The sequence below is a fragment of the Cuculus canorus genome, chromosome 3, assembly GCF_017976375.1.
Source record: "Cuculus canorus isolate bCucCan1 chromosome 3, bCucCan1.pri, whole genome shotgun sequence".
NCBI classification, from domain to species: domain Eukaryota; kingdom Metazoa; phylum Chordata; class Aves; order Cuculiformes; family Cuculidae; genus Cuculus; species Cuculus canorus.
The window spans coordinates 105,767,295-105,791,300 of NC_071403.1; the positions used below are offsets into that span (position 1 = coordinate 105,767,295).

A 24,006-nucleotide genomic window follows, 5' to 3' on the forward strand; every position below is an offset into this window, starting at 1 on the left:
ACCGACAGCTTCAGCTCAAAAGTTTCTTTAAATACTTGAGTGTTAGCATCCCCAAATATGCATTACAAGCAGCCTGGGTGGAGGTGGAAAGGGTTTTCCTCTCCTGCGCATTGCATACACCTCCATTGCTTCATTGTACTTTGAAGCAATAGCACAGGATAATTCCCATCCCACGTTTAGATGAATGCACGGTGTGTCGGTAATAATGGAACGGTCTTCAGTTAACCTTGTGCTTGCCTGATATGAGAGAGTCACCGTTTTGGTGACCACACTTGTCCACTACAGATGGGTGGAATCTCATTTCCAATGTCTTGTTTTTGGCAGAGTTAGAGAGAGGAGCAAGATCCTTAGAATGGGAAAAATTAATGTAAAGATCTGCACCGAAGTCCAAGGACCAGGTATATATCTTACTGGCAGCTAAGTGCTTTTGCTTCACCATTCCTTACTGTAAACTAGGATTATGGCTCCACTGCTATTCCTTTCAGCCCTGGAGGAGCCCTTGCAACATGTGACAGCCCTTTACCTTGTGCCAGTTTTGAGTTGTTGCAGCCTGGTGTTCATCTCTCATCCCCTGTGAGGGAACTTAAAACAGATCTGGCCTGTATCGTTTCTAGCTATACATACACTCCTTTGAGGGGAGGGAAGACCTGACATAAAGTTTGGACACAGCGAGAAGGTGTTGGCAAAGCAGTTAGCGAAGCACAGTTTCTTTAGATGACTAGAGATGTAGCTGAATGCAACAGTCTCACAGCAAACGTCTGAATCTTAGCCCAGGAGGGGAAAGCTCTTGCTGCTCTCTGTCCCCATGAGGTGATCAGCTTATGATAGTTGTGGGGTTGTAGGACTGCATTTGAAGCAGTATTTGTCCAGATTAGATCTTAAGGACTTTGCCATCTCCTTGGGATAATTAACAGGTAAAAAAGCAGCTCTTAGGGTTCTTAGATGGGGAAGGCTGATGGCTGTTTCATTGACCGAGAGATCGTTCCTAGCCTGGCAGTGTTGCTACACCAATTGCAATGGTTCAAGCAGCTGTATCTCTTCTGCAAAGACCCAGCTTGTCTGCCTAAAAGTAGGTAATTGCCCACGCAGAGCAGCTTGATCTCCCCTAAAGCTGCTGCGTGCATATGTTTCTCTCTGAAAATACAGCTCTCCTAACCCTGTAGATTTCTGTTACCTCACCCACAGGGCTGTACAAGGAAGGCAGCTCACCACAAGCTGATTTAAAGCCACTTAGTCAAAACATAAGTGAACAAATGAACACCTTTCCTGGGTCTGACTCCAATAAACTCATTTGGCTGTAAAAGCCTAATCATGAAATAGTTTGACTGTGCTCTTACTGGCAGCAGAAATAGAAGACAAATTGTCTTAAAAATACCCTTTGCCTATAGTGAGCACACTCATGAAGAGTATGGAGTTTTAATTCACAATCATGTTAAACGAATGACTTTTTGGGTACTAGTTCTAGAACGTTGTTTAATCTCTTTCCTCTAAGTTACTACTTAACCACTAGAGCACCTGCTTCACAATCACAGCCTTCTTGCTTCAGCCCATTCCCCAAGCAGGCAGGACTTGGATAACAATTGCCTTAGCAGATGAAGCCACTAGTTAGTCCTCCTGCCTGTTTGGGAGAGGAGCCATTACTTTGTGCTGTTCTTACTGTCAAAGCCTTAATGGCCCTAAGCAAAATACATGAGGAGTTGTTGTTTCTCAGGGCTTAAGGAGTACTTTGGTCTTTCTGCCACCACGGCCACTCCCCCAACCCCGGGTTATTATAAAGATCTGGTGACTCTGTGCTGTTGTCTTCAAGGTGTGCAGACCCTCCCCCTTGCTAGCTTGCCTGCGCTGAGCTGTACTAGAAAAGGAGAGAAGAGAGAGCACAAAGAGCAGGGTTTGTCAGCATGACCGTGACTGGCAGTGTTGCGGAACACTTGGAAAGCACAGAAAACACAGACAACAGGCACGCACACGTAGGAGAAACAACATTTTTATTAATTCTAAAACTCTACTCGTGTCAGACCTCGTCAAGAACATTTTGTAGCTGGTGTGATTAAGAAACGTAATACAGACTCCACATTCGGGTAGGACGTCTCTTGGCCTGGTGGTTCTGGAGCTCTAGAATTCAAAGGAAAACACAACAGACTTTTCATTCCCCTGAAGTCCAAGCATATCAGAATTCAACTTTATTTGACCATATCACCTTGTAGGAAATCATCATGTTTTGGCTCTTCATAGTTCTGCCTGGTTTTTAAGAACAACGAGTAGAAATGAGGCAGAAGAACTGGGCTGTGAAGTAGTCAAAGGGTTCCTATTTGGGTCAGACAATCAAGTCTGCAAAAGAATCTGTACGGCAAGTAGCTTGATGGAAATCATAGTTTTAGTTTCATCTGTCTTAAATTCTGTAAATATATTTACCATAATGTAAATACATCTATTTGCACGAATAAGATTATATGATGTATTGATTCTTAAATGTTACGTATTGTACGTGCCAAAAAGCCAAACAGAGCTTTATCCTGCTGCCCCTTCCCTCAAAACACTAACACAGTTCAAATGGATTTTTCTTTCTCTAAACATGTAGCTCAAGACTAACCTTTGCTGAAAGGCTGCTTACCTATCATACTGTGATAAACCAGTTTTCTTTTTCCTTCCTATACGTGTGTCTCCGATGCAGACAATATATTATATATAGCAGTTGCTCTGGTATGTGGAATTACTTTGGCTGCTTTTACTCTGGTTGGTTGCAGCTTTGGTGTTGAGACTGTAGAGGAAGAGGGGAGAAAAAAATATCAGCCTTGTGTCATCAAAGTGATGGCCAGTTTTCCATTACATTCCACCCCCTAAGCATTACCTTGTTTAAAGGAAGACGTAAGGAATTCATATGGCTTGAATTTCGCCACCGACAGCTTTCTTTGGATATGAGGGCGGAGTTTGCCACAGCGGTCTAATGCAGAATTTTGTGGAGCTCTTCCCTCTCCTAGTCTGAGGATCACCATCGTTCTGATGAATGAAAAGCATGAAGCAAAAACTAATTACAAGAAGTTCATTGCACAGAACTAGCTGTGCTATTTCTAGTTCGCGAATAAGCTCACTCTCCAGATCTGCCCCTCAGCTCACCCCACTTTCACCTCGTGCTTTTAGCACAATCAAAGCAAGACTGGAACAATAACAGTACCTACAGCTCTAAGTTAAAACAAGTCTGGCGCTCTGCAGGACCTTATTCTGATACACCTGTTATCACCTGCAGCTTTCAAATGCCTTGCAAGATAGCAGGCTTTCCCTTGTTTTTTCCTGAAACAGGAATGCCTAAGATGTCTGAATATACAGAGAACTGCAAATGGCGTTAGACAAAATGATGTGATTATTAACTCAAGCAAAAAAAAACCTGCCCACACACACCTGGCTGGATGAAAGTTTTCAAATGCAGGACCTAAAACTTCCAAAACCACCTTACAAGTTTGATTCACTGGAAATCTATGGTTCCGGAAAACCACAAATGCTTCACAGATCCATAACAAAGGTTCACGTAACACCAAATTTAATCTGACTATTTTCGGAAGATAGATACAGATTTCCATCATAAAAGTGGTGAAATGAAAGTTATGGAATTGCAGAGCACACTACACCTTGAGGAAATTAAAAAAACCCAAACCACCCACCATGCAAATTTTACCCGTGGACTGGCATCCTGACTGCTCTCAGCTAGAAAACAGAGTTGCGTGCAAGGTCCTAGCGATGACACACAACATACTCTTCGTTCCACGGATAGACTAATCTAAATCCTGCCTAACCTATGTATCTGAGTAACTGAATGATAAGATTGGCTGATAGAAAAACTATCTGTCTATTCCTCAGATGGAAACAAATTACTTCGAGCAGGAGTCAACAATGGTCTCTAACAAATTATAACTTCACAGAGCAGCTTTGGCGTGGGGAAGGTTATTGCTAAACTTGGAGGCTCGGCTGTAACTGGAAGTGTAGAAACTTATTCCTAATAGTTCCAAGAATGGTATAAAACCAAAGCATGATCTTTACTGAGGACTATCCAAACCGGTTAGTAACACCTAACAGAACCATTGCGCACTGGACAACTTTTACACTTGCCTTGAGGTTAACCTTCCTTGATTGATTCTGCAGGACTTCCTGGCCAATAATACGCACTCTTTCGTGTGCTGACTGGAAGAACTTTGTTGCTTGCAATACAAGCCCTGGTCCTTAAAAAGGACTTCAAGCACTCCTATGAGAAATAAGACATTTCAAAAACCCAGTTGTGATTCTGCCTCTTCTTTTTTCAAAGAGATGAGGAAGATTTTTTTCTGTCCACACTTACTAGTTCAGTGTTGGTGAAAGGAAGCTGCAGTAATTCTTCCACCAGTCCCATCTCATGGCAGCTTTTGTACACGTGTTCCAAGAGCTCTGCTCTGTTTGAGTCTGTGACGTGTTGCTGCAAAAGAGCCCAGGCCTCCACCATGCACCTGTAATTCATTTTTTTGATAGGTAAAGGTATAGTAATAGTGTAACCAAAGAGATGCCCCAAAACTGTTGTGTTCCAAGTTTAAAGGAAATTTAGGGGATTGTGAGTTAAATTATTTGTTCTCCACTTTTTGCAATATTTGAATGTCATAACGGTGGGATATATTTCCTTACCTATTAGACAACAACACACCGAGGTAAAGCCGCACTTTGCTACATGTTGACAGTGATGGCTTCATACACGGTACGTATTGGAGGGCTTGCCTATGCTGTCCTTGGCAAGCGAGTGACTGAATAATTCGCAGCTGCAGCCACGGTGCTACCTGCGTTGTTTCTTGATGGCAGAGGTGGGCCAGTGATTTCTGTAAAAGTTGAAGACGGGGCTTCTTAAGATAAATACATAGACTCTCGCAACACAAATATTCAAAAGTTTCTTAAAATAAGGGCGAATGTCTGTTGAAAAAGCTTACATGAGTTACTAATGACATAGCTGATACAGGACATGTAAAGAAGATCCCTTAGGTATTTGCAGAAAACCTATTCAGTTGGCCATACAGAACAAAGGGAGTGTTTTAAAAGGAGTAATTCACTCTTTCCTAGGTTAATGGAATCTCTGTATTCAAATGGCACTTTTCATAAGTGCATTACAAATAAAAAGTTTTATCAATTACCTGTGCAAGTAATTAAAACAGAATCTTAAATCATAACTAACTGCTGCAGTTGTCGCAGCAGGACTATGAAAAAAGCCTATTGTGCTTCAGTACCTGTTATCGGCTAAGCAGCAATTACTGGAAATGATTTTATAGGGGACAGCCTTGCACGGTAAGGTACGTCCAACGGAACAGTGACATACTTACTTCATAATCATGGTGATCGAGAAGCCAAAATCCTTTAATCAGTGCTACAAGGCCCTGAGGGAGAGAGAAGGTGGTGGCGAAGGACTGGACTATATTTTCAATTTGCTTTGGAAAGCGCTGAAAGACATCCAGCAGTAAGTAAATGGTCTGATATTAAATATAGAATTAAGGCTAACAAATCTGCAAGACCAACAAATTATCTCATTACATTTAGAAAAAAATAATGAAATAATATAGAAGCGGTAGGAATCAGAAAACACTAACGTCTTCGTCTTGCCATTTTAAGCTATTTTAACCTGGAGACAGCCAGGTCCTAAGCACAAAACTCTATTCTGAGGAAGTAACCAGAAAGAAAGATACTTTGATATTTGTAAGGCATCCAAAAACTTTAGCTTTAGATATTTAAATACTTCTGTTATAAACTCAGGCTCCCTCTACCGTCAGCGGAGCTACCTGCCAGACATTCAGAACAGCCAGTGCTTAATTACTAAAGCAAACAAATTCTGCCCTCGGTTTTCTTCCTCGTTTCCAGAGGATGTAAAACAATGTAATTGATGGGGTCCTCACAATACAACTTTGCTCTGAATGATTAAAACTGGATCTAAACCAGCATGCAGATCCACCACTGGGAATGCCACTTCCGGACCCCCTGTTTTTAGGGACATGTTCTAAGATAGATCTGGGCTACCACTGTTTTCAAAGCCCCTTCTCTCTAGGCTCCCCTCCTGGGTCAGGTAACAAACCAGAAGAGCAATTCTGGCTATTTCAGAAGCTCAAAAATTAAGTGTCTGTCCAATGACTTCCCTCTTCTCTCTTTTTATTATTCTGTGTGCCTGCACTTTCAACAGAACAAAAGCCAGCACTGCTGGCTGTGCTGGAAAAGAGATGATTTCAGCAAAACTCATCTACTCTAAGCCACTGTTAGAAACCCTTCTGCTCGGAAGCAGCAGGTTTCAGTGCGTCATTCTAGTGAGAAGCCATTTGCTACAGGTACGGGTGCTCTAAAAATTAAAAGCTGTGTGTAAATTTTGAGAAAAAAACTGATGGGGCTTTTTGCCTTTCACATTTCTCAGTAAACCCATTCTCTCATAGGAGAAAAGACCTGGCAGCAAAACACTGAAAAAAAAAATCATAAGAAATCCACAGCACAAAAAATAAAACAAAGCTTCTGTCTATGACTGAATTCTAAGCTAAATGTTTTCATTTCATAGCATTGTGTTTGAAGAGTAAATTAAAATCCCTTCTTAAGCACATAGGTGACAAACATTTAAGAACATTTGTGTGCATATACTGGAGGTGCATTTAAAATAACCAGAAAGGATACAATCGCGTGTTTGTAGGGTTCTTCTATGCTTTCCAATAAATAAAGATCCAGCAGTGCCTGAAAGGAAAAATTAAAAGTTTTGTAAGCACACCAGTCGTTCCTAAATGGTTGGCTTTTGGGTGGGGTTGGGTGGGGACGGGGATGGTGGTGTTTTCAGTGAACATGGCACTCACATGTAAACTGGGAGGGGGATATTTCCCTGTCCCTCCTTTCTCTTTCTTCCACAATTTCTCAAGTTGGTCTCCTACGTAGGAAACTATGCCATCGATCATGAGGCAGTCAGAATTACATTTTCCTCTGGAACAAAAGGTAGCAAGGATTTGGACAGAAGAAAACACTAACTCCAGCCCCTCAGTGCAACAGATTTCCTCCAGTCCAAACAAAACCAGAAAGCTCCCACGACTCAAAGAAAGTACCAAACATACAAAGACAGGATTATGACTTGAAATGCGCATGAAAGGAACACACCAGCCTGTATCTAAGCTACTCGAGAAGTAAGCTCAGTAAGACGAACTTTCAAGTCAATCTCTAATACCCTGCGGCTTCCACCAAAACTCATCTGGCTGCATTTTCTTCACAGTGCCAGAGCCTAAGCTTCCTTAGGTCTTTATAGAGTTTACTGTACGATTTCCAGAGGAAAACCTATTGTCATCTAACCCAAGGCATATATCAGCTATGTGCTAGTAAGCTACTCCAGGAAAGAGGGTTTACATTAGGAAGTAACTTCTACCCACTAGCCAGGAGAGTGCTAGGGGTGCCGGCCACGTGTAACTCTGACTGTCTTACTAAAGTACAGACATGGACTTGTGAGGAGGGCATTTAGGCCAAAGCAACTATTGCCATCTACCACTAGTCAATAAAAGAGAGGATTTCTTATTTTAACATGCCTTTTTCCATGTCCAACACGGTTGTTCTGTGAACACCGTGCTTTGCTGAACTGGAGATGAATGATCCTGTCCTAATCACAGGATCTTTCTCGGGGTAACGAGTTATGCAGACCAGCCAACCAATGAAGTACACTATGAAACAACGATGATGCCCAAAAAATGGCACTAAGCAGAGGTAGATGTGAACAGTTCAACAGGAAAGTAACCTCGGTGTTCGACACCAGCCAAGCATCACCCACGTCAAGAGTATCGCCGGCAAATGCATTAAGCACAGCAAGTACAAGTTTTGACATAAAAGCCATTCACTTCCACTTCTGGATCTGCAGTGGAAGTGTGCCAGAGCTGTAGGCTTACCTTGACAAATGCTGCAGTCGCTGCCGCTCACCGGTATAGTGGGTCTGGAGCAGAGGATAGTGGTAGGAAGGGGTAGACAAATGCATCGTCCCGTCTGCAGGCAATAAAGTAAAAGCAAGTTAAAGAGGAAATATCACATTTTTAAGCTAAAAATGCTGACTAAAAAAGATGAAAGATCATACAAGCTAAGCACAAGAAGCCTCCAACTCTGAAAGAAGCCAGTCCTGTTTCTGCCTTTGCTACCAGAGATGCGAGACACAAGACTCAATTCCGTATTGTCTCAAGTACCGTTTCAAGTTTACACTCAGTGTAGCATTCAAAACATGAAGCGTAAGCTGAAGTTCGCTCACTAGCAAAAAATCCCAATTCTCAAATGGAATGTTTTTCTAACTGTCTCATGTGAACATGTGTAAGACAATTGAGGCTGACAATAGGATTTATATTCCATCCAAATAAACAAGTGTTTCCAGGGTGTGCTTTTTCCTCGAGCAATACATAAAAAATTCCAAACACGCAGGTCATGCTGTGACTGTAACAAACAATGCCCAGTCTTTGTTGTTTAAGAGTCATTTCTTTAAAATCCCAAGGATTTGAAGCTGTGGACATAAGCAACTCCTTGAAGTCAGAGGCTTACTGCTAATTCTAAGAAACATTCAGGCAAGAAACTCCTTCCATCATTCTACACTGCATTTGAAAAGCTGGTAAAAACTCAGTCTCACCAAGAGAACTTCAGCATACGTGTGGCTCCCTGAACCAGCACGACTTGTCATTGACAAAACATTTACACGATCACGGCCAAGAATGTGTTCAGAGGCATCCCTTGCTGGATAGTCTCCTTGTTACCAAGGCATTATGGTTCATGCTCACCTGAACCCTCTGGAAGGAGACCAGATTGACAGAACCAGAGGACCATTCGCGCATACATAGAAAAGTTGTTAGCCAGCACCTGTTGATTTCTCACGTCTGAAAAAAAAAAAAAGGCATAAGATGATTTTTCTTAGGCAATTCCGTTCATTTTTACAAAACTCCTTTCATCATGCTAAATAGAAAGTATAAAAGCAACATGGTAGAACTTTCCATCTTTGCCTTTTTCACCCTCTATCACTTTCCAATTTGAAGAAACGCGCCCCCCCCCGCCCCTGACCACAATGACTATTAAGTGGTTGTTACAACTTCTCAGGTTTAAGCCCCTTGTCCTAGCTAAGGCTGTCTTCCAACCAGCAACAACAACCAAAGCTCATGTTTCCACAATTATAACCCCAGCGTGATTCCTAATCTTACTAAAACATACCAAAGACTTAGTAATGCTAACAGACAGACCTTTATCAGTAAGTTCTTGTGGTTCTCTTTGAAAACAGCTTAAGACTCTGCTAAGGTTGTCCAAGAGATACTGGCAGTGCTGAAGAGACTGTCGCTTTTCTGGATCAAGGAAGCGGCTTGAGCCATCAAACAGTGGAACACCTTTTCAAGAAGAGATATTAAATCATCACCCAACAGAGCAATTTCAGAGTTTCAAGGTACACGCGAGCAATACCACATACCAACAGGTTACTGAATAAGCTCAGACAGAAAGAATGATTTTGCATTTGCAGAATGACTACACTAGTACTCACATATGTGGTCAAATTCATCTTTGGTGTAGACCACTTTCTTCCAAGCACAGTCACGGATAAACTGTAACTTTGCTGCAGAATTCGGCTGCTCTTTAAAAGAAGAGAACAAAAAAAGAAATGAATCAACAGTTTCAAACTGAAAAAAGACAAACCCGAAAAGCAGCCTTACTAGTCTTACTTTCAGATGTCCAATGTTTAATGCATCCAGTCAGGAGTTCTAAAGAACCCGTTTGGACAGCCGCAGACAATATTGCCTCTAACTGCTCCTCCTAAGCAGAACAGACAAAATGAAATGAGAACATTCCATACTTTCAACATCTGAGCCATCAACACTACAAATCTCTGAACGATATCATCCCAATTCAGCAAAGAGAAACTAAAGCAAGTCTTCATTTCCCAAGTTATTCCCGAGATGGAGCTGATACCAAACGTCTGTTTGGAATCTTAAGAGTCTGCATCAGGCTTGCAAAATAAACAGCGTGGGGACTAGGCCAACTTGCCAAGGAATTTATTTTTAGCTACCACACCGGGCAGAACTGTTATTTGCCCTAACACACTTCCACAAATCTGAAATCCCTGTCTTCTCAAACATTTCCATCATTTTTCTTTTTCTCCATTCTGCCCTCCTTTTTCAAGTTAATCAGGGATCCAAGCCCTACCTCATGACTGCGCAGGTAGTCCAACAGATGGGTAATGAAGGTGTAGCAGCTTACCTCGACTTCCTCAAGAGTTCTGCTCTTGCTCCTCCAGCACTGCTCTATTTCCTCCTAGACAGTCAGTCCCTGACCAGACTTCCGCTGGAGACAATGACAGCTTTACAGTCTCCACAGTGGGCCTAAAACATTACTATTTGCACAAAACTGGCAGGATACCATCACAATTATGAGTGGAGATGAGCAGAAAATGAGCAGAAAATGTTCTCGGACACCAAAAGCAGTGCAACAGAAGAAACTGAGCCAAGGGACACCTCTTTAAGCATTCTCAAGAAGGAGACAGGAAAAGCTCACCTCCACCTGGAGACCGGTGCAAGTCACATGGACGACTCCAGAGCTCAGCAAGCACACTCCATCTGCAGAAACAATGAGCGTTGGACAACTTTCCAGACTCTCGGAGTTATGTCATGATTATTTTACATTTTTCAAACAGCAGTAACTGGAAAGATAGAACTGACTACCCATTGTCTTCATCAGATCACTTACAAGTTTGTTTTAAAAAAAAAAACCTGCTGTGCACAGAAATCTTATCTCTAGTGCTACCGAGGTGCTGCGCTTTGAGCTTCAGTTCAAAGTCATTTTATGACCATCACCGCTTCACAGGCTACATTACAAAAGCACCAAAACCCAAAACACAGTGCACCACCACAGAATCACAGAATCACAGATACACCAGATACGATTCACAATGTTAAACGTCTCGGTAGTACCACATCATCAAGGCTGGGTTTGTGGGGCTTCGGATGTTCTGGTTTGGTTTGCGTTTTGAGTGAGAACATTGAGTGAGAGAACCAAAAAATGGCATCTGAGCTCAATTTAATCTTCTCACTATTAAAAGCAGTGAAATACATACCAAAATTATAGCCGCTCGCATTTAGAATCTGGTCGGGTGGTAGGTACGAAGGAGGCGCTCCCCAGGTTAGACTCGTCCCGTGGACCAGAACATCCAAAATGGGTTCTGGAGAAACTGTGCTTGTTACCTTCTCCAATGTCCACAAGGCAAAATAAGGGCAATCAAGAAGGAATTTTTCTGGCCTTAAAGAAAACAAGCACATAAGCTAAAAGCCAGCAGTTATATGAATTATTTGTAAGGACAGTGAAAACAGCTTAATAAAACTCTACCTTATTGAATCCGGCATTTCAGCATCGTACCAGCGATTGATGTCAAACACGCCCAAATAAGCAGCTGTTTTTTCCTGACCGTGTGTGTTCACTTGCCAACAGAAGATTGAGATGCTGGTGTAAGGAGATGTTACTGCAAAAGACAAGACATTGTCTCTTTACTAGTAGAAAATACAACAAATTCCATGCCAAATCAAGCACACAACTAGTCTCAAATTAAGTTTTCCATACACGAAGAGTAGACCAAGACCTTTAGCTAGACGAAGAGTTCAGGAAAAAAAACCCCATATGCTAGGAGCACAGACCTGGCTTCTTTCAGAAAGAACATACAAATAATTATTGGATACACTTGTATCACTCAGCTGGCGTTATTAATTGCCGGATTGGACTCAGTTACATCTTTTAAGAATGGCTCCTTTTCAGCAGATTCAGAATGAAACAACGATGTTATCACTCAAAATCAGCATAAAACCCCCCCAATTCAACAAACAAGTAATTACAGTAAAGATTTGAACAGATCCAGCAGATCAACAATCCCGCCCAACTTAGTGCCACCTGCAAACTGACTGAAGGTGCATCCAATCCCCGCATCCATATCATTGTTACAGATATTAAACTGAACCAGCCCTGGTACTGAGCCCTGGGGAACACCGCTTGTGACCAGCCGCCAGCTGGATGTGGATGCAGATAGAGGTTGGAACCGGGAGTGAAAGATACAGGTAACATTGCCGAACAATGGAGAAAACGGGCTTATTGGTCAAAGAAGACAGCTGAAGGAAGAAAACAACCGATGACCCCGCCGTACATTGCTATAGCATGTCAGCAAGCATAGAATAACCCCTTTTATTTTCCTGAATGAAGTCCCACCTAATTTAAGCACCCTATATTTTTTATTATTTTTTTTTTAGATAAACACAAGAAGCCAGTCTATACAGATATTTAAGACTTGTAGACTGTGGGTACAGACCAGCATTCATTACTTAGATGACACGGACATCAGAACAAACCTTCGTTACCGTTATCCTCTTTGTCAACATCGTCATAGAAGTCTTCGATGGTCTGACATCTAAGTAATTCAATATTGCTATTTTGCCTTCCCCAGGGAAGATTTCCACTCGCCAGATCTAAACTGAACCTTTCTGTACAGTGTTTCAAACCCTGGGGAAAAGAAAAGACAAGAGAAAAGGTCATTTTGAGATAAAAACACACGTTTGACCTCAATAGGAAAGAATGTGTCTATCTAATATAAGATGCATATTGTATTGTATACACTTCCCATGCACTTAGTTCTGATGGCAAATAGACAGAGCTCACAGAAATCCAAGAACATAATCCCAAAGATCAGATAAGAGTAAAGGGATACCTTTATATGACCCCATTTTAGGAAGGGGAAAGAGACAGAAACTTCTTCAAGTCTGCAGTTTGGTTAAACTGCAGTTTGGTTAAAACCCTTCAAAGCCCTGTCTTTTTTTCCCACATGCCATTAATTCGGTCTTCAAATCCAGAATCATTTTTCTTGTAAAAGCTGCTTCCTCTTCAGGAATTTAAGGTACACAGGCTCTTTGCAGATGCATCCAGTTGGAACACACAGTGCGGCAGTATAAAACTGTACGACTTGTTTTCAAAAAGGATGCACAAAGACCATGCCCAGGAAGGCTCAGCAAAGGATTTTTGGTTTTTTAAGGCTGCTCTGGCTTTTGATGGTAAACATTATCCCCTGACAACTTCACTGGTACTCACTTAGAGAAACTTAAGAGTTTTCCCCTTCTCACACGCGCGCTCCCCTTACCTCATACATGACTTGTCCGGATGCCAAACGTTTTCGATCACCAAATGTTAACTGCAACAGGTGTAGACTCAAAACATCGCCTTTGCTGAAAGAGGTATAAATGATGAAATGTGATTACAACGCTGCTTTACAGTCCTCCTTATAATTGTATTAGACTGAAGTGTTCTTAAAAGTACGCTCTTCCTGACCAGAAAAACACCACTTCCCAAAACAGGATGCCTGGTCACCTTTAGATGCTAAACCATAGAGGAGGAAATTTGACACTAACAGCTTCAGGGGCAAATGCTAACCATACCATTACAAAGCTCTCCTGTGTTGGACAGGCTAAAAATTGTCAGAAATAGTTCTTCACAGTGAAGAGTACTTAATCAAAATGGCTTTAAGTCATAGCTCAGAAGATTCCACTCTAGGACCAGCCGAGCTGCTTAAATAGCTTGCTGACACAGAGAGAGAGAGGTCTTTCTCCCCTGCCCTTGTCACCAAAGTTCCAGTCCCTCTTGCCTACACTGGATCCTTCCACATGCTGATTTGATTCATTAGCCCATCAGAAAATGTTGACTTTTCTACTGAGCAGTGATGGCTCTCAGCCAGGTGAGCTGAAAAGGCTCCTGAAGGCTCCAAAGACAACTGAAGCTTGCACAGGGGAATCAGCTACACGCTCGCCTCCTTCCACTAGGGGCAGCTGTTCTATGGACACCTTTAGTGTCCCACATCAGCAGCCTCAACTACTAGTAATGCTGTTTTAAAACTGCCGTGGGAAAATCAAACCAACCACGAAGCAGTCCTCAAGAAACAAAGGAAATCTTTTCCAAATGCAAGCGCAAAATTATAGCCTAGTGTTGTTTTGCCTTCTTCAGAAGGTAGGAACTAGTAGGTCCCTCCTCGCTTCTGTAAAATCCTGACACAAAATCGCATTATAAGCTTAACACCTTCTGCAGCTGAATCTCCTGCAGAGCTAAATAAACAAAACAAAGATACATGTATCAACTGAATGTGAATAAATGTACTGAAAAAAAATGTCAGTGGCTTATTGCACTTTGAAATTCACCTTTCTTGGGTAGACTTAACAGCCCACAAGTAGCAACAATTGCTAGGATCATTCTCCGGCTCTTGAAAAGTAACAGCATAGATAGGAATCCTCCTTCCTCCAAGTCGACAGTGTTGTCTACAGGTTTAAGAAAAGAGGGAGGGAAAAAAGAAGAAAAAAGGTGAGTGTACTGGCCCGTAGCAGTTTGTAGGAGGCTAGAAGCATCATTCTGAGAAAGAGCACCCGACGTGCTTATCCTCAAAGTGCAGAAGGTCATACTTCCATCTCAAAGAAGCGAGTCAAGGGAGACACTCTGCTTTATGCAGCAGTCAAGGAACAACAAAACTACTGCCCATGAAATGATATAATCTGGACTTGTGTCCTCCTCTGGCTGATGAGGAGGAACATACATGATTGCTTCAGCTGCCAGGCAAAAGAACGTTCCTGCTGTTGTAGCCTACTTTCACATTGAACTGAGAAGGCAGCATGCTTCCTGAACACATTTAAAATGCTTTACATAGTTCAAGTAAAGAAAGAGGGAGCACCAAAGAGAAGTACCTTCTTCTTTCTTTACTTGAACTATGTGAAGCATTTTTCTTCCAGACTTCTGAACCTTACTGGCACCTTCACAACCTATTCTTGCCACCTAATTATTCCTTCACTCTCTATTTAGCCATCCAATAGCTTCCGGTGAAACACTGCAGATTTGTGGGAGCGAACCCCTGTCTGAATTTGGTCAAATACTTCAAGTGAGATTGCTCTTCGGCAGATTTAAAATCACCTCTCATTTTCCTTCTGCTTAGAGCTTTACACGTCCCTTACTCCCATCTCCCAGTGTTCCAGGCAAATTTCATGCACGTGCATCTTTGCCTTGGAGTGGGTCAATCTCCTGTTTCGGTCAAGGCAGAAGTGCAGGAAAGAATTTATTTCCGGGCACAGATCAGCTATTGACTTTCCCCGTCCCATTAGTTTCATCCCAGACACTTTAAAGAATATTATCAACAAAAACACACTGTTAACACACTTCAGCCTACTTACTCCCTCTTCAACGTTTTCATATTCCACAGTGAGAGGCAGCCATGTGAAAACCCCACAACCAGCTGATTGCTTCTGCTGATGTAGGCCAGCGTCGATATTGGTGTTCCTGACGGGCTTGGCAATCGAAAGCAGAGATGTCTCCCTTCTCTGGTGGCAGTTTCTCGTCTTGGTGGAACTTCATCAGCAAATGTAGTAGTGACAAATCTGAGATCTACGCACACAAAACCAGACATGAACGTGTTATGCAATTTAGGTTGCATTTTAAACACTGATGTGGCAACACCTATAATCTCATTCCACCGTCCCAGGAAAAATACCCTTTTAAGCAAGACTTTTTTTTTGCTGTTTCCATTTTGTAGGCATTCAAAGAACAAACGAACTCCCTGATCAGACTGGTATTCTCACTCGTCTTTCAACATCAGGTAAAAGTGTAACCTTCCTAGAATGGTTTGTGTTCGTTGAGACCTTAAAGATAGACAGCTTCTCCTTGGACTCTGTAAATCGCCAGCTTGGGTCTCGTGAGGAAGCTGCTTAAAGCGACATCAACTCCTGAAGCTACTTTTGTGATAGTCTAGGAGGGTTGAAATCTGAATAGACAAAATTAGAGCTTCCATGCCTCTAAATGCATGATTCTGGGTAAGTCCAATTTCTTTTAGAAAACAAGCCTAGACTTTGCCCTGAGTCAATTAACGGAAGCAGAAGAACGTTCCTGAGGAACAGGGCACCTCTGACACAACTTCCCACCAGGCAGCTGCACTGACTCAGATGGTAAAATTCCTACCCCTCACTGGAAAGAGGGGGGCATTTTTAACCTTAGGATTAAGCCACTCCCTTTTTAGATCAGGGCAGAACTGTATGGTGTCAAACTGCCCTCTGTCATCAGCAGTCACCAATACCTGCACACTGCTGTCTTCAAAGAGGGATGCGTATTGTTTATCTACAAGACACACATTTCCCTGCTGCCAAAGTCAAGTTTAAAAACTGCACGCTTACCCAATACTTCTACTTCACTCAGACTGCAAGACATACTGTCCAAACAAAGGTCAACCAGAAACAGATGACCGACGTCTGTAGCCACCGCGGCAATGCCAAAGAGGCATTGCAGGCTCTGATGTAGGTGTTGAATGCTCTCACTGGGTCCTCCGTGATTAATAATGGGTTCCACAGCAATCACCTACAGGGAAACCACAAGCTAATATTTAAGGTGTTTGAGCAGCTACACAGAAATTATTCAAAAGTGAAGTCAGAATTAACACATCAGAAACAAGAAAGTAAACACAGGATCGTGAGACTTAAAGACAAAGCATTATTTCCCATTAGATGAACAAAGAAAAATAACTCTCCAAAAAATCTGTTGCTGCTTTCATTTACTAGATTTCCTACTAGAATTTCCTACTAGATTTCCTCCTGAATTAACATCAGCTTAGATCGCGCATTCTGTTATCACAGCTCACCAGTTTCCCTTCCTGCTTAGGTAATTAGCTCTAAGAAAACAGAGAAAATCAGTTATGTGCAAGGATCCTTATTGGAGTAAGAAAGAAAGGCATTCCTACATCTTGTTCTCCCGCTGCTCACAGCCCACCAGCACTGTGATGCAGGCTGTGCCTTCTTTGCCAAACAGGTATGATGGGAAATCGTGGCTGTAAGCCAGATGAGGCAGTGGCCAAGTTGCATGGTAGTGGTAGACGCACTATGGCCACGGGAATGGAACGTTTTGGGAAAGTGTTTAAAGGAGATACGAGCTTAGGAAAATTTACACTGGTCCTCATTTAGACTAAAAGTAGCAAGCAGCTAATGGGAAAAGAAGGTTTAAATGCACACTAGCACTTTTAGGAGTGTTAACAAAGCTTTTAAAAGCCAAGCTACTACAACGGCAACAAGAACAGCAGCTCGTTAGGTAAAAAGCTGACTCCGGCTAAGGAAGAAGGGCACACTCCTCTTTAACATGCCAAGCAGTCTGCATGCAACTTTACGACAAGGTGAAGACAAAGCCCTTGGCACATCGTGCAACGCACCCAGGACAAGACTGGCTGCTATAGCAGTGATACGAGCACATGGAGACTCCAGCATTAAAGCTCCACAATGAAGAAACATGGGCTGTCCTCAGCCTTTGTACAAAATGCACAACTTCCTTGCTCACAGAAGATATACCCACACAGAAAATCATTCATAAAACTAAGGGTGCTTTTTAAAGCCTTGAGATTAGTAATGACAAAATCAATCTAACAACGTTATGGCATTTTTCATTCAAACAGAATTTACTTCTTGATTATACTCTATATGGCAGCAGCAGCTTGCCTTTCCAGATAAAACTCTAAGACTGATCAAGGTGGTAGGGAAACTAACACAGTGCAGCACCAACTCCACTCCTGTCTTTAGAACTGACCACATACAAACCCTCACTATTCACCATGAACACTGCAGCCTTACAAACATACAAACAAACTCCACCCGTGTGCTAGCAAGTCCCCACCCTATCGCCTTGTGGAAAAACTGAGGGATTAATAAGCATTCTCACTTGCAGTTTCTAAGATGATAAAAATCCAGAGCATCTTGATCTTCTAGCCCCCTTACGCTGATTCCTGTTTACAATTAAGGTAAAGGGACATCAAATCCTTTGAGGTTACGGGTTACAGAAGAGAGAAAAAAAATAGGAACATTACACCAATGAACCCCATCTACACAAAGCACAAGGCACACACAGCAGAGATTCAAGAGCTGCGGCTTGAAAGGCAATCTGGACAACAACCTCTCAGAGAAGTCACTAACAGCTCTTTCTTCCTATCCAGAGTCCACACAAAAACGTCGTCTGCTCTGAAGGCACCTGCTTGCTAGCCTGAGATCGATGCCAATGTGTCTAAGCCAATTTTAGGCAGAACCAGGGGACTCTGAGATCTTTTAAAGACAGCATTTCTGACAGAAATTAAGCATGTGGGGAATGTATCTTACAGACACTTCAAAGAACAGGCTTTCTTGCTTTTTCACTCCGGCTGAAAAAAAAGATATTTTTCAAGGCCTTTTTGTGGAAGCAGAGAAGTAGGTAACTATATGCTCTACAATAAACCCAGAAAACTCATTTTACTAGCAGAAAATTCTAAAGAGAATGGTACCAATAAGCCCGAGATTTTACATGGAGGCTCAGTCGACTGGATACTCTCAAGTGATAACACGCTAAGGTAATACAGAAAAAAACACACCTACAAAGAGATGCTCCTAAGCTTTTCCTGAGACTGGGTTATGCACCACGTAACAGCATAAAAGCTTCGTTCCTCTCATCAAAAAGTACGTACCCTTGAGGGAAGAAAAACTGCTTTAACCACTTCTGCTGTTTCCAGGTCGTACAGGCAGAGAACACTTCCCTCTCCTTCTTCCAAGGCAATCAGCAGTCCAGCTCTTTTCTCCCATGAAAACTCCTTCACCACTCGAATAGTGGGAGGCTGTTCGTGCCCTCCTCTGAAATGGTTTTCAGAGAATCTCTGGCCTGTCACCGAGCTCACTATCTCGAGGTGAGGACCACGTGCCAGCCATGCTAGGTCACCTATTGCTGGAAGAGGAAAGAAAGCTGACTGAAGCAAGTTTCCAAGCATAAGACAGAAAACAAGTGAAAAAAACACAGTCCCTGCTCCTTTCCTTCAAGAAAAGGTCCCTAAGGAGAGGAAGACGGGACTTGCCTAATTCAGGTGAATTATTTCAAATCACTCACTCAAATCCCCAATGGACAGCCTTAGTGTTTTGCATTTGTACTTGTCATTCCTGCACTGAAGACTTTAGATTGTCTGGGATAAAGGTTACAATACATTGATCCATAGTCTTTCCTCCAAATTTGGCTTGGTTTTGCTAGAAATCATCTCAAGAGGTACAGGAAGACAAATCTTAAAGCATACTTCAAATATAACCAATTAATTCTAGTTTATTAAGTTTGCTTGACACATGTCTGCTCTGGGTAGGGATCTGCACTTCAACAGGAAATTATCTTCAAATGGGCACTGCACGAGTAAATATTTGCACGTGCTGCTCACAGCTCTACTTTCAGATCACCTCGCAAGTCCACCTCCTAACCTGCTCAGCCCCTTTCAGCAACTCTCACTGGGTACCCATCTACACCCTATTCAATTCTTTGGGAAAATGGCTGCAAGCACTTCACTCTGTTATCCTCTTCCTTCCGTTTTCATTCACACTCACAAGAAAAAGCAGGGGGCGTTGCCTCTGTAACATTGTACGAGAACTATTTCTGTACATGATGTTATGATGGCATAGAGCTTGAGCCGCTACAAGTAAATACGGCCCAAAACAAAACTGCCTTCCATATAACGAAAAACCGAGGAGGGCTCACTGACTCCACATCTTTAAGTAAATTCTTTTTGTAGCCCAGGATAGCTGCAGGCTGTTGTCATTTCAAACTTTCGCCTCACTAACCTTTACTACTAGCATTTTTAATGGTTAAAACAGCCTTTTCCTTCTCCTCTCAACCTGGTGCATCTTAGCAGCAGCCACCTGACACACCTGATCCTATGACCCTGTGCTTCAGGTAACCTCCAGGCAAGAACTGCTTTATTCCAAGACCAAGGTAAATGGAAAATGCTCACCTCCAGTAAACTTCCCGCGCAGCACAGCACCTTGGGTGACCTCATCTTTCCCAAGGGCCTGAAGAGTCCCCTCTGGGAACTCCAGCAGGCTGCTCGTCACCTGCGCTCTTACGTCTCGCATTCTTCCCTCTAAATAAAGAAAAAAATAGGAAAAGAGAATCATGTCAGCCATAAAACACTATTGAGAGCGAACACAAGTTCCATCAGTACGCTAGTAAAAAATCTCCTCTGCAATGCCTGTAGCTCTTTTCCTTACTAAGATGGCTTTCAGGACAGTTTGCGGATCTCACAGCATGAGCAAAAGGAGAATCCTTTGCATTTCTAATGTCTATGAGATCACCAACAACAAGTGACACAGAGGTACTGACAAGATAAAGATCAGGAAAAAACAATATGTTTCTCTTCAAGTCTATTTATTGAGGTTAATCAGGTGGGATCGGAGAAAAATCATCTTTTAAAGAGTTTCACAGCAATAGGTATGAGTTCCCATTTCTCCTTTCCCTTGGTTTTCATCATTTAGTATTTGTTATCAATTGTCTTGGAGTAGCTACCAGGCATCAATTAGGTCGTGCTCACTTCTGGCATGTTTTCTTTTCACCATTAAGACACCCTAAGTTCTTAACTACCTTCCTTTTCAATTTCTTCCAGAAAAAGTGCACCGCAGATATTTCCACATGGCAAGCAATGTGGATTCTCATAGCTCATGAGTTAGAAAGTGCTTTCCACACACCCTTATGATGGTAAACAGAACACAGCACTTGAAACCACTGGGGTTTTCTACAGTTAAATCCTCATCCTTTTTATCCCAGGTCTCTTCCTTCCTGTTTTCTGTTCTTATCACATCTCTGCAGTGTGGACAGTGTCCATGCCCATGGCCAAGAGGCTTGGAACTAGGCGATCTTTAAGGTCCCTTCTGCCCCAAGGATTCTATGATTCTATGAAAGAGCATCCGTACCGTGAGCGACTTAGCAGGTGACTGAGTGAGTACCACTGGGTCATTTCTTTCCCACTGGGGCAGAAATACCTCCCACTGACATTTTCAGGCAAACCCCCTACGTTTAAACCAAAACCTAAGCTGTAGTCTAAGAAGTCGCTAGCAAAACACAGACAGCCCATCTCACGATTCTATCATCAGGCTCCCAGTGTTTGTGTGGATGCTCCAGAAGCTCTCTGAGAAGTACTAATCTACAGCAGAAGGGGAGAAGAAAGCATTTCAGCTCCCTGTCCCAACAGCCCCCAACATCTAAGCTCCTGGATCCTATGCGGACCGGAAGATTTCATTTCCCTTTACATGACAAAACCAGACAAAAGCACCACAGACCACAATCTGACACCAGAGACAGTTCACCCAGCCACCTCCAACAGTTCTTCTCTCACACAACTGCCCTTTCCCTCCACAGATACGCTCCCTGTCTAACGGGGCTAAGCTAGGGAAAGTCCCAAAAGCCATTCCTGACACTACACTCTTTTTCACATTGCTTGGAGTACCTGGATGAGCAGACACAGGTCCTAAGTGTCGCCAAACACAACAGAAATGCAGCCTTCCGACAGAGCAATACAGCAGTCAACCACTCGCTTCCAGTACAACCACACTGGTGTGGCACCGCACCCACGCTCGCTCCTCTCACCACGGGTTATGGGGTAACCCACACACAAAGAAGGGGGAGGTCTTCTCTCCAGCCACTGGACGGCACCTGGTCCAACCACCCCCTGCTCAAGAAGGGCACCCAGCAACCTGCCCATGACCATCCCCACGTGGCTTTTTGAATATCTAATTCTGAAACGGACTTTTACAAAAGCACCCACCGCTGAACTGCAAAAACGAATATCTGCAACACACACAACAAGGCCCAGTGTGTGGGGACTCTCTCCTCTCCCAACTCAGTCTTCACCCAACCCACACACACGTAAACACCCATGCCCGACCAGCAAAGGCTTCTCCACCATTACTGCCCTGAAATTATATCCAGCAGCTTACTAGGTAAAAGACATGAAATCAACAGAAGTCTGAGTTAATTTGTTTCACTGTGTTGAAAAAGCAAACCCCAGGCAAATCAGTGCAGGACAACGTGTTTGATGCAGTCAGTGAAGGAGGAGCTATCTCCTCCCACTCTCAGCCTTCACACACCAAACCAGGAAAACCTTGTTGAGACCAGAAAGGCTTCTGACCATTACGGCTCTGCCACAACCGTCTTTAGCCATACACCCCAAAAGGGATTCAGCCCCAGGTACCCTTCAGTACCATGAAGCGTAGGACTTCCCTACCTAAAATGCAGAGTTGAGACTGTTGGAAATCAAAACACACCACCTTCGAAGAAGATGGCACGACAGGTCATGGTTCAGCCTTTAATGAAAGGTGGGAACCACATGCCCCGCTAAGCTCAGAGAACAAATGGTGGGAGCTCCGAAGGCAGTCAGATCGCGGGCTGAGCAGCTCACCGCTCCCCGTTGCGATTGTGTTTCTCACCACTCCGGAGCGCTGTGGTCCACGTGTGACCTGCTCCAGCTTTTCCGAACACTCCCACCACAGCCCGTTACCTTCAGCGACTCCCGGCTGCAGCCCGCACTCCCGGCAGGGGTACGACACGTCCAGGACCGGGTGCCTGAAGCTGACAGCGCAGCGCCGGCACTGCCGAGTGGAGACGGCACGAGACGGACGTTTCTAACTGCCACTGTCTCGTGGTGGTTTTGAACCCTGAAGATCCTGAAGGGTTGCATTGCGTTTTGCTGAGTGAGAGACTTCTCTCACAGCTCCAGTCAGGACCTATTTTCTAGACAATATGGAGACAGAAACCCACCGATTTAACCAATCCGTCCATTAACTTCATTTTAGACCATGAAGGGGACTGCTTCTGAATCTCCTCTTTGTCAGCAGCCAAGGTTTGAGAAGGATCATTTCTGGGGTGCTTGGGGCTCATGGACCGTGGCCCGTAGGCCTCACAAGGGAAGATGCTCAACACAGGTACCCTTTCATCCAGAAGAACACATATGAGCTGCTGCGAGAGCTCTGGATACTTACAGATCCAAGCCACCAAAAGCAGACACTGCAGGTAAGGAACCTTCTCTAGATCACTAGGAACAGAGTATATTAACTGCTTACCCTATCTAGAAACATTTGGGGTTGAGCAAACACCAGCTGTGTTTGAGAAGCAGTGAGTTCTGGGGACTGAACACAATTCTCTCTCCTCTAACACAACTCTTCACAAAGCCAGTTCATCCTGCTCCCGTATTGCCCCTCTCCTATCAGAGCCACCACTGCCTCAGTGATTATGGTGCTGGTTTATTTCTGCATTTTATATTCTTCTCTGCCCCCCTTTGTTATGGAAGTGATGGCACCTGACATTAATTTCAAGGTGGAGATAAACAGCTGATTTTTTTAGCAATAGTTATCATAAGACATAAGTTCCTGACCTGTTTAATAGGAGCTAGTTGCAATGGCTATAAACTGGAGAGGGGCAGATTTAAAGGAGACAGTAAGGAAGAATTTCTTCACTATGAGAGTGGTGGGGCAATGGCACAGGTTGCCCAGGGAAGCTGTGGATGCCCCATGCCTGGAGGTGTTCAAGGCCAGGTTGGATGGGGCCTTTGGCAGCCTGATCTAGTGGGAGGTGACCCTGTCGATGGCAGGGGGGGTTGGAACTAGATGATCTTTAAAGTCCCTTCCAACCTTAACTGTTCTATGGTTCTAATGATTCCATGATTCTATTAATACATCTTATTTTGGTTTTGCCTTGCTTTGCATCGAGTTTCCTTTCAACACTGGGCTAGCCACAGAGATGCCCAGAGCTTTTCCCTGAGATAGCTCTAATTCAGAATTTTTCATTTAAATATTAGCTAAGTGAAATATTTTTTTCCAGCTTCCCTTAACTTCTACTGGCATACAGAAAGCTCCGTCTGCCATCACTTTGTCCCACTTACCTAACTTTTCATTTGCTCCTGCTCCCACTGAACGCAAATACCAAAACATGCAGTGGGTTTAAAAGGAGCAGCCTTTACTAGAGCCTTCCAAAGTTTTTCCCAATCATTCTGTATCTTACACAGAATTGTCCACCATGCTGAGTATTTCATGCTCTGGATGTGGCATAACAGTAAGCTGTGGTCTCACTACTGGCACTGAAGATTTTGCATTGAAACAAAAAGAGCAGAACTGGATCATCCTTGGCTGCTATACATCTCATTGCTGATAATGGGGGATGCCTGGCAACTCCTGTCAAGGCAACACTGCC

The 24,006-nt window shown here is 43.2% G+C and overlaps 1 protein-coding gene across 1 annotated transcript; it reads right to left on the reverse strand.

Moving 5' to 3' along the window:
* Positions 1-4,108: 4,108 nt before the first annotated feature.
* Positions 4,109-22,498, reverse strand: LOC128851691 (protein ELYS-like). The gene is made up of 23 exons (XM_054062361.1): positions 22,319-22,498; positions 21,587-21,593; positions 19,781-19,909; positions 18,485-18,738; positions 16,188-16,368; positions 15,195-15,405; positions 14,178-14,294; positions 13,130-13,214; positions 12,348-12,498; positions 11,341-11,473; positions 11,072-11,253; positions 10,513-10,574; positions 9,684-9,774; positions 9,506-9,595; positions 9,213-9,353; positions 8,760-8,855; positions 7,893-7,986; positions 6,825-6,948; positions 6,652-6,708; positions 5,328-5,474; positions 4,645-4,832; positions 4,328-4,472; positions 4,109-4,234 (listed from the first exon to the last, which is right to left on the reverse strand). Exons 1-23 carry the CDS (start codon positions 22,496-22,498, stop codon positions 4,109-4,111), a joined length of 2,991 nt encoding a protein of 996 aa, XP_053918336.1.
* Positions 22,499-24,006: the final 1,508 nt, after the last annotated feature.